The 11238-nt window shown below is 42.8% G+C and overlaps 1 protein-coding gene across 1 annotated transcript; it reads right to left on the bottom strand.

Moving 5' to 3' along the window:
* Positions 1–3772: 3772 nt before the first annotated feature.
* Positions 3773–5697, bottom strand: LOC110229206. Its single transcript, XM_021028786.1, has 6 exons — positions 5392–5697; positions 5070–5262; positions 4599–4995; positions 4261–4505; positions 4046–4177; positions 3773–3969 (listed from the first exon to the last, which is right to left on the bottom strand). The coding sequence occupies exons 1-6, from the start codon at positions 5680–5682 to the stop codon at positions 3773–3775; spliced, it is 1455 nt and encodes a 484-aa protein (XP_020884445.1). The 5' UTR covers positions 5683–5697.
* Between the last annotated feature and the right edge of the window lie 5541 nt (positions 5698–11238).

The raw sequence follows: 11238 nt of genomic DNA, 5'->3' as shown, positions 1-11238 counted from the left end.
TTTGGAGTTATTCTCTTCCATCTCCGCCCCGTACCCGTTTATGAGGTGGTCAATGGACATCATTGGACCATTGCACAGATCAAATCGAGGTGTACAATACCTTTTGGTCTTGACGGACTACTTTTCGAAATGGATTGAAGCTGAGGCATATGTTGGCATCAAGGATTCGGCGGTGAAGACTTTCATTTGGAAGAATATTATATGTCGACATGGAGTTCCGTACGAAATAATCACTGATAACGGGCCACAATTCATTTCACAAGAGTTTGATGCCTTTTGTGCGGACTGGGGAATCAAAGTCAGTTACTCTACTCCACGATATCCGCAAGGAAACGGTCAAGCTGAAGCCGCGAACAAGACGATACTAAGCAATCTCAAGAAACGTTTGAATCATCTAAAGGGAGGATGGTATGAAGAACTCCAACCCGTCCTATGGGCCTATCTTACAACCCCTAGGCGACTTACCGGAGAAACTCCATTCTCTTTGGTTTATGGCATGGAGGCAGTAGTACCATCTGAATTCAACGTGCTCGGACTTCGCAGAACAGAAGCACCATTAAATGAGGAAGAAAATTCAGCAATGCTTAATGATTCACTAGATACCATAAATGAAAGGCGTGATCAAGCTTTGATTCGGATTCAGAACTACCAGCAGGCAGCAGCCCGATATTACAACTCTAAAGTCAAAAGTAGGCCGTTCTTAGTGGGAGATTATGTGTTAAGGCGCGTCTTTGACAATAAAAAAGAAGAAGGTGCTGGTAAACTCGGCATTAATTGGGAAGGACCTTACATTGTTACCGAAGTGGTTTGGAACGGTGTTTATAGATTGAAAGACTTAGAAGACAGGCCAGTCAAGCGACCTTGGAATGTGATCAACCTAAAGAAGTTTTATGTTTAAAGCTACATGCATTTTTATGTACATGAACTACGGTGTGGCTTGATCCCGAAATGGGTACGTAGGCAGCTCGGAAACGAGTTCAGCTATTAATAAAAATTTGTTTTATTTCTTTATTAAAGGAAAAGGTTCGACTGAGCGAACAAGTGAAGCAAATAAAGGTTCGGCTATGCGAACATACAAGAGATTGGAAATAGAGCGTTTATTCAAACAAATAAGATGGAATGTCCCTCATCGTACACTTCGGATTAGGGAAGTCTTGTTGACGAGCAGAACACGTCAACTCCTTGACCAGCAAGATCGAGGATTGGCATCATGCAGTCCGGAATTCGAGCGAAGTCAGAGATTCCAAGCTCGATCCATTCTCCGGGGTGAGAACCAAGGATGTGACAATCTCTCGTTACCGTAGTAAGCCTGCGTTGCATCCGGATAATCCTCTTCCGGAGTCTCCTCTTTTCCAATGTAAGCTTCCGATGTTGAAGCGCAAGTGCATCTATGAATGCCATCGTTGTTCCTTGGTCTCTGATTGGGAGATCCCTGATCAAAGCGCATGGAGCTCGGATCTGAGATCTGAAGAAACCGCGAGGTGGAAGAGGTTGCCTGTTTGGCTCATTTGGAACATTTTCGTTTATCATTCCGATCCTGGAGAAGTCGGACATAGATTCTGAACATCGAAGGTTGAACTCCATACCTGCTAAAATGAAAAAGAGTGGTGAGGAGTAAAGGGAAATCGATACTAAAATTTATAAGAACGTCATATTCCTTGGAGTGATTCGCGGAGAGATTTATGCTCTTAAACCAATCCTGCATTAAAAGGCGTATCTCCGAGAATATTTTGAAGAATAAGGAGAATTGCAAATGTTTCTATAAATAAAAAAAAGGGGTCGAAGCCCATTACGAGTTCAAAATGGGAGCAGAGTTAGGGAACATTTAAGGAAGAGGCTCAGGAACAGGCTCCTTCATCGCCGGTTTGATTTTCGAAGTAGACGCCTTGTTCTTGGCATCCACTTCGGAACGATCCCGAACGCGTTTTCGACGGGTGCTGGTATCCTCCTCGTCTTCTTCTTCGCCTTCAGATGGAGCGGTATAGACCGGGGTATTCACGGGCCCCGGAACTCCCTTAGCACGGAGATACATCCGGAGCATCTTCGAGATCTCAGCAACAGAATCAAAATTCCGCCATTCCCATTGAAAGGGATCACTTTCCAGAGCTCTTATCTTCCTCTCCACACGGGCGATGCGAGCTTCTAGTGTTTGCCTTTTGAGACCTAGCCGCTGCCTCTCGTCGCACAAGCGACGGTGCTTGTCGACAACCTAGAATAAAGATAAGTAGGTAAAAAGGAGAAAGCGGAAAGTTTTGATCAAAGAAGATAAATACTAAACCTTATCCAGGAAATCGCAAGCCTCTTTCTTTTCCTTTGAAGGGAAGTGAAACACGGCGTGCGGGAAGAGGACACCTGCCGGCTCAAAACCATCGCCGGACAGAAAAAGCGGGCTGCCGGGATCAACGGGGACTATGTTTTCGTTTTCTATTGATGTGGTGCTTGTTGGATGAATTGTGAAGTTTCTTGAGAAAAGATAAAAGGCAAACAATCTCCTATTTATAATAGGAATAGGGTTTGTCTTGGAATCGAAAAATCATTAATAATGGCGTGCCCAAGTAACTTAAACCATTTTTGGAAAATCGAGAAAAGACAGTTATTGCATTAAAGACGAGCCGCTTTCCCTACTTTCAAGAAATAAGAAGGGAAAGAACAACCGTCGCATTAACTACAAAAGTTTCTAAGGCCCAAGCCCAATAAATTTACCGAGTTGACTAAACCCGAAGTGGGGAACTCGCTTTAAGCCGAGCTCAGTTCTCGCATTCTAAAGAGAAAGGTCTGATCAGCCTAAAAATCTCGAAAACATAACCACAAGGCCACAAAAGGTTAAAAGCGGACTTTGCAAACCCGCACATAATTTTAACCAAACCCTCTTGGGATCATAACCTAGAAAGGTTTAAAAGCCTCCTCAGGCGAGTATTTTGTTTAAAAAAAAAAAGGATAATTATAAAGCCTCCTTAGGCAAAAACAAGTTCGAAATTAAGTTTTGAAATAAATGGGACAATCCCCAATTTAAAGTGGACACAGCCACTACGGGTTAACGACCACCTCGGACTCCGTCTCAGCTGTCAAAGTTTCATCCACCTCCTTGGCTGGTGCCTGGTCAGGCGAAGCTCCTGGTCCGCTTTCCACGGTACAACCATCCGTCGGGGTGACCTCCGGTGCGGCTAGAACTTCGGGAGGGGCGGCATCTTCCGCCTCACTTGAGCCTAGGAAGGATAGTTCCAGTCAACAAAGAAATATATATATTATAGGGCAAGAAAGAGATAGTAAGTATCAAGAGCTGAGGATTACATGCCCAGTCTAGACCCGATTCACTTGGGGGAGGCGATTCAGTAAAGAATTCCTCGAAGTGTTGTGGGTTGAAGGTTGAAACAGGAAGAGCTGCCAAGCGACTCCGTTTTTCAGATAAATTAGCGGTCAATTTGGATCTTTCTTGCGCCTCGGAGAAATCTTTGTCATAGATCTGATCCAACAGGATCAGGTTGCTCTCGTGCTCTTTGATGTCAGATTCTAGATCTGACCTAGATTTCTCAGTTTGGATGAAGCGGATAGCCCCTTGGATCAATTCTATCCCGCGTCCCTTGACCTCTTTTCTGGCCTTCGATGCTGACCATGCTAACTCGGAATCACGCAACTTGGCGATCGCCTGGTACTTCGCGTGAAGCTCGGTAAGTTGATTGTTCAGGGTATCGGCGGATGATTCAGACTCATGAAGTCTACCCTGAACACCAGAAAGTTCATCCTGGAGCTTGTAATTCCGGTCGTACTGGTCCTACAGCTCCCCCTTTATCTTCGCAAGCTCGGATGATAGACCATCAACCTTGTCCTCCAGATCATGCTTGGAGTCGGTAGAAGAATGGAGGTCAGCCTCGAGATTAGAAAACTTGCTCTTCCACGTATCGATCTCCTTCTCCCGACCAATGACCAACCCTTCGTAATGTTCAATTATGTCATTGAGCTCGCCGTTAGCTTGATATTACACATAAACCCGAAATGACGGATCAGTTCGAGGAATGATAGTGAAGTCAGAAAAATGAAGCGGAACTAACCCGAGATGAATGATGAGCATGAAGTAGGTATTGTTCACGAATTGCAGAGCGCCACTTGTTGAACTTCGGCAGGATCGCACCTGATCGGGTTTTGAAGCACCGAAAAACGTTACCCTCTTTCTCCATGGCTACGAAAGCAAAAGAGGAAAGGTCTTAGAAATTCAAAATAAGTACAAGATGAAAAGAAAAGAATACGGATATATCGTCATACCTGAGAGCGATTTGATCTCAGGAACAAGAGTAGGCTTTGTCTTCGGAGAGTCATCTCGAGACTCAGAACTTTCCTTCTGAGGAGCTGCACTCAGGTTCGTCTTCTCGCCACTACGTTGAGAAGAAGAAGACATATCGACCGGACGAGGACGACCCATTGGTTCAGTAGGAGGGGACGATCGAGGAGAACGGTCAGTCCGGGCCCTTGACTTCTCTCTTCGCGGAGAAGAACCACTGCGGGATGACCTGTCCCTCTTTTTGAGAATTAGATCCTTAAGCGGTTCGTTGCTAAAGTCATCTCGGGAAGATCGAGGAGAGTCGCGGTTAGGAGATTGGAGCCTCCGGGGAGGACGGTCATCGTGACGTTCACGTCGAGGTGTCAATCTGAAAACGGCGACGGATCTGGCTCCTTCGGTGCTACCGTCGTCAACCAATAAGGTTTTGCTATAATCTTTTTTGTCAATGGCGGTCGCAAGGAACGCCTTTTTCTCATCACAAGCCTCAGCCATCGGCTTGGAAATCATTTTTCGCTGGGCAGTGAGAGCCCGAGCTGACATTCCCTGGGTTGAGGGAGGAGGCGGAAGACGATGAAGTTGATTGGGAGGGCTCATCCTGAGTTTTCGATTGGCTTCTCTGAACCGTTCGAGAGTGAATGAATTCCAAAGGGTTTCCCCTTCGAGGATTATTTTGAAGAAGCCAATGAATTCTTCAGTTGGTAAAGTCGGAGCGACGAAAGCTGCGAAGGGAAAATAACAAGTTTAATCAATAGGAATAATAAAATTGGAGGAATGTATGCGACCTAATTTCTACCAGATTTCGCGGACCACTTCGATGGGAGTAAATCTGATAGACTTCCAATCGAAGCAGGGGTTTTCTTAATCAGGAACCAAGGGTGATGCCAATTTTCATCCTTGTTTGGAAGATGTGAAATGACGTTCCTGTTAGCGTTAGGGTATGCCGAGAAATACCCTGTCTTCTTCGATGAACTTCTCACGCTTAGAAGCTCATTCAGCTCGGGGACCCCTATAATGTATCCGGCTTCCGCCGCTACTGTTATAATTCCAAGTATGGTTCGGAGAAGATTGGGGGTTAATTGAGGAAGAGCGATCTCGAGAACCGCCAAGTACCGAACTAGGGCTTCGGGAAGTGGGAAGGTTAATCCGCAACCCTTGAAATAAATCTCGTACACACAGAAGTAACCATCGCGATGGTTCTCTGGGGATTCTGTGGGGTCAGCTATTTGTGCTTCCGCCATAATTTCCGGCGGAATCCGGCAAAGCTCTCTCAACCGCTCGAGGGATTGAAGAGTATAAGTGGATCTATAGTGCGGACCGGCAATATCATTAGGGCGAGTGCACTCGTCATTACTAGAGCGCCTATCGTCGAATGACGGAGATTCGGGTCTTTCAGAATCAGAAGTCATTGGGGAAAATGAAAGGTTCAAGATCCGACGAAGAGAAATTTGGCAAAGGAAAAGAAGAGAGAAGTTTCGAATAAAGTGCAAATGTAAAAGTAAAAGTAGAAAATGATGATGAAAAGAAGTTACCTTACACAAGCTAAATGATGGAACCGCCTCGGAAGTTGTGTGGGAAGTGGGAAGGTTTTTCTCGTTTTAATAGTAATTAATTAATATACGGTCATAATGATGACAGATGTCACTCGGGTAAAAATGGCTAGTACCGAAATTAAAGGAGTGATGAGATTTTTGGCGGGAAATCAGAAAGATTCTCGAGCGCAATCTTTGGTCATTTAAGCATTTAAAGTCCTCCGGATTGGAATGGCACTTCGAAGAACTTGGGGGGCTAATTGTTGGTGTCGGATCCCGCACCAGAGGTCCAGGACCAACCAAGGTCTCCCTCCGGCTCCGGTCAAGGCATTATATTGCCACGTAGTCAGGGTAACGGCCCATAAAGGATAAAGCCCATTAGACCCATAAGTCAAAAGAACAATCGAAGTGGTTATCACCATAAGGAGAATCCGAAGTGACTGCACCTCGACACGAGTCCGGAGACGAAGTCATGGTTGAGTCGGTCCAAGGACATTTGGGCCAAAAGGCGAGGCCCATGAAGATCAGAATCAACTCAAATTCGAACGTTGAGCATTAAAATCAAAGATCAAAACGGACACATTTAAGAGAGAATAATTGTACTTAATTAGCCATTTAAATGTCGTTTTTCTATGTATAAATATAAAGGCCAATGGCCATGTAAAGGGGATCTTTTTCTCGAGCAAGAAATACTATAGCAATTTTTGTAGCAGTTCATAAGCTTTTTACATTCTTATTTTTTGTCCCTCAAGAATAATCTTTCCTACTTAATAAAAATACTTGAGTGTGTGAATCCTACATCCACAAAAATAACTCTGCATAAATATTTTAAAATGTTATCAAATATATAGGAGAAGATTATTGAGCACCATATAAAAAAAATTTTAATACGAAAAAATAACACAAGCTTGGAGGTTTTTTTCGTCGTTGGTTTCAAATATGTGGTTATAATTTTTTTTTAAAAAACGTCACATCTTTCTAGCTTTTAGTCTTGTTTTCAATTTATTTTGTACATAAATATCTTTGTTTATCGAAAAATTTAACATTAAAAACAAAATTCTAGATCCGTTAATTAACTATAACTCTTACTACATATGAAAAAATCATATGTAAGTTAAGATTAAAGAAACATCAAATTGTCATCTTACCAAAATATGTATATTATTGAATTGGACGATGTTGATAACATAATATATCTCAAAACGTTTATGGATCATCTACCTTGTACGTCTTTTGTGCACATACCCAAAACCATAATATATCAGTTTTTCTTAGCACAAATTATTATGAGACAAATAGTACTATGAATCAAGAGAAATCCTTGGTTGCATACTCGTTCAAAATACCAGATGGTTCATGTAATTAATCTCTGAAGTCAACATAGATCTAAAAATAGATTGCTGTCCCAGGATCAAAAACCACAACTTATATTCGTTTTCGCAAACAAGTTGTTTGCTTAAAAGATGATGATGAACTATTTTCGAGCTCCACCTAAAATTAAGCCGTCGAAACTGTACAATAACACCGAGAGGAGATTTTAGAACATGATCTGATGAGACCATGGCCAACACAACCGCACCACACGAACCCGATGAGCAGCTTGTAGCCGAGGAGCAGCTTGAACCGGAGGAAGCACTAATCGTCCCGGCGGGTCCTCTAACTCGATCAAGATCCAAAAAGCTCAATCAAGCAATCAATGGACTACTTAGGGAGCTAGACAAGAAGCAAGAAGACGTGGCCCAAGTCTCCCTTATGATGACCACGGCCCAAAGTGCTCGGTAAAGGGATAAGTGTTGCTTACGCACTCTTTTTCCTTTGTCAAGTTTTGTCCCAATTCAAGCCTCCCTTTATCAGCCCAATTCGTGGCCCATCACTTTCCCTTGGCCCATTATCTTATTTTTATGTTCAAACTTTGCATTTAATGCCTTTGTAATTTCCTAGACACTTTGCATGAGCTTGCATGAGTGTGGACTTGTGCATGCTCGTGCATGTTCTCCTTCTCCTCTCTTCTCCTTCATCCTCCTCTTCTTTATATTCTCCTTGTAGCTCTCATTTGCAAACCATCAAACATTTTTTATCAAAAATCTCTCTTTTCTTGTTTGATCCGAGAAGTGCGTAATATCTTCTCAACTTGTTTCCTTCTTAGTGTGTAATATCTAAGTTGTATTCAAGCTCGTAGTCTAAGAGATTTCCACCTCTCTTGAAAGTACAATTCGTTCCCTCTTCAATCCGCTGCATCCGCTCATCCGTTTGTCCGTTCATCTTCCACCTTCGATCTCGCCCTTCTTCCATTCCGCTGCATCCTTCATGTTCAAAACCAACAAAGTGTGTTCTTGGGAGTAGATCCTCATCTAGGAGTCTATCATGTGGTATCAGAGCCACTTTGTTACCAGGTTTTGAAGTTCCAACTCTAAATTTTCTATTTTTTCTCGATTTCACTTTTTCCAGATTTCTGATCGCATCTTGTTTTAATTTTTAAAAATATTTGGCTCGTTGAAAAATTGTTAAACCAATTGTATTTGAACCAGTAACGAGTCTAGTATTTTTGAAAATTGATTTTAGAATTTATGGAATCGTTTGATATTTTTCCAGATCCGTTTAGATTTGTCTGTTTTTGGACTGTTTACTTGTTAGATTTTCGATTTTTCAGGTACAATGGTGACATCTGAAGACGAAGAGTCATCCACCTCTAGCTTGGAGAGAAAAATCTTGAAATCCGTCACAGCTGCAATGGCAACAATGATTGACGAGAAGCTTGGTGCTCTACACTTGAATCAAATCAACCCGGAACCAAATCAACGTCAAAGGCAGCACCGAGAGGAACCAAGGCAAGATGAGGAAGCAAGAAATTACTATAGTCATGCCTCTTCTCACAATAGTCAACGTAGGCAGCGACGAGAAAGACCCCCGCCTAGAGATCCTTTGGGAAAAATAAAACTCAAGATTCCCGCTTTTCACGGAACCAACAATCCGGATACTTACTTGGAGTGGGAGCAGAAAATTGAGTTAGTCTTTGTTTGTCAAGAGTGTACCGAGGCCAACAAGGTTAAAGTTGCGGCTACTGAGTTCTACGACTACGCGCTAAGTTGGTGGGATCAACTTGTTACCAGCCGAAGACGTGCCGGAGACTATCCGATCGAAACATGGAATCAGTTGAAAACCATCTTGCGAAAGAGATTTGTGCCAAGTCATTACCATCGTGAACTACATCAACGGTTGAGGAATTTGGTCCAAGGAAGCAAGACGGTCGAGAAATATTTTAAAGAAATGGAAACGCTTATGCTAAGAGCCAATATTCAAGAAGATGGAGAAGCCGTTATGTCCCGATTTATAGGAGGTCTTAACCGAGAAATCCAAGATCGCCTAGAAACTCAACACTATGTGGAACTTGATGAGCTGCTTCACAAAGTGGTCATGTTCGAACGGCAAATCAAAAGAAGAAATTCCCGATTAAGCTACGGCGCCGTCAAGCCCAAATACAACTCGGAAAAACCAAGTTATCAAAAGGAAGAGAAGTCCGTCTACCAAAAGGACTACAAGCCATTCGTCAAGCCGAAATCGCTAGATCCAGACCCGAAAGGAAAGGGTAAGGAAGTGACCACAAGGGCTAGAGATATTCGATGCTTTAAGTGTCAAGGACTTGGGCACTACGCGAGCGATTGTTCTAACAAAAAGATCATGGTCCTTAGAGATAATGGTGAAGTAGAATCCGAAGATGAACGTTTGGAAAACGATTCAATGGAAGAGAGTTTGGAAGCCCCAACTAAAGGAGAGTTGCTTGTTTCGAGAAGATCATTGAGTGTTCTAACTAAGGCCGAAGAGCAAGCGCAAAGGGAAAACTTGTTTCACACAAGATGCTTAGTCAAAGGTAAGGTATGTAGCTTGATCATTGATGGAGGAAGCTGTACCAATGTTGCGAGTAGAAGTATGGTTGAGAAGCTTGGTTTAGAAGTGCTTATACACCCGAGACCGTATTCGCTCCAATGGCTTAACAAAAATGGTGAGATGTCCGTCAACGAACAAGTCAAGGTTCCGTTATCAATCGGCAAGTATCAAGACGAGATCATGTGTGATATACTACCGATGGATGCTAGTCACATTCTTCTTGGACGTCCATGGCAATCGGATCGACAAGTTCTCCACAATGGCTTCACTAACTGACACACCTTTGAACACAACGGCCGAAAAACGACTCTTATTCTGATGACTCCGCATGAAATCTATCTAGATCAGCTAAGTATGGAGCAACGGGCCATCAAACCAACCGAACCGATCGATACCAAGGGTAAGAATAAGGTAGGTCATAAAAATAGCCTACTCTTTGTTTTCAAAGAAACTCTTACTTGTTCAACTAATCCCGAACCGGTGCTACCGAGTAAGATCAAGTTGGTTTTGCAAGAGTTTAAGGACGTGTTTCCGGAAGATAATCCCATAGGTTTACCACCCATCCGAGGGATCGAACATCAAATCGACTTTGTTCCGGGAGCCGCTTTACCAAACCGACCAGCTTATCGCACCAACCCAACCGACACCAAAGAACTCGAGAGACAAGTGAACGAGCTTATGGATAAAGGACATATCCGAGAAAGCATGAGTCCGTGTGCCGTTCCGGTGTTACTAGTACCAAAGAAAGATGGCAGTTGGCGTATGTGCGTGGACTGCCGAGCCATCAACAATATAATATTACGGTTAATTATCGCCACCCTATCCCTCGTTTAGATGATATGCTTGATGAGTTGCATGGTTCTAGCATATTTTCGAAAATTGATCTTAAAAGTGGTTATCATCAAATCCGGATGAAAGAAGGTGATGAATGGAAAACGGCCTTTAAAACTAAACAAGGATTATATTAATGGTTACTTATGCCGTTTGGGTTAACAAATGCACCTACTACTTTCATGAGATTGATGATTCATGTCCTTAGGAAGCATATTGGATTATTTGTTGTTGTTTATTTTGATGACATCTTGGTTTATAGCAAGAACTTAGAAGATCATGTCATGCATCTTAAACTCGTTTTGGACTTACTTCGAAAGGAAAAGTTATATGCGAACTTCAAGAAGTGCACCTTTTGCACGGATAATCTTGTTTTCCTAGGCTTTGTTGTGAGTGCAGATGGAATCAAGGTTGACGAAGAAAAGGTCAAGGCGATTCGAGAATGGCCAAGTCCTAAGAATGTAAGTGAGGTAAGAAGCTTCCACGGTTTAGCGGGATTTTACCGACGATTTGTCAAGGATTTCAGCACCATTGCCGCGCCACTTACAGAAGTTATCAAGAAGGACGTTGGATTTAAATGGGAAGTTGCCCAAGAAGACGCCTTCCAAGCCTTGAAAGAGAAGCTTACTAATTCTCCCGTTTTAATTCTTCCTAATTTTATGAAAACCTTTGAGATTGAGTGTGACGCCTCCAGGTTAGGTATTGGAGCTGTTTTGA

Source organism: Arabidopsis lyrata, assembly GCF_000004255.2.
Source record: "Arabidopsis lyrata subsp. lyrata unplaced genomic scaffold ARALYscaffold_4, whole genome shotgun sequence".
Taxonomy (NCBI): domain Eukaryota; kingdom Viridiplantae; phylum Streptophyta; class Magnoliopsida; order Brassicales; family Brassicaceae; genus Arabidopsis; species Arabidopsis lyrata.
Note: the sequence above shows the minus strand (reverse complement) of the source record. Positions and strands in the feature narration are given on the sequence as shown.

Bases quoted from the DNA above. Each gene is read 5' to 3' on its own strand.
- LOC110229206 (XM_021028786.1), bottom strand. From the start codon at position 5,682: ATGACTTCTGATTCTGAAAGACCCGAATCTCCGTCATTCGACGATAGG. The intron at 4,996-5,069 runs GTAGAAATTAGG...TTCCCTTCGCAG, and splicing joins GAAGTGGTCCGCGAAATCTG to CTTTCGTCGCTCCGACTTTA. The intron at 4,506-4,598 runs GCTCCAATCTCC...AAAGAGGGACAG, and splicing joins GATGACCGTCCTCCCCGGAG to GTCATCCCGCAGTGGTTCTT.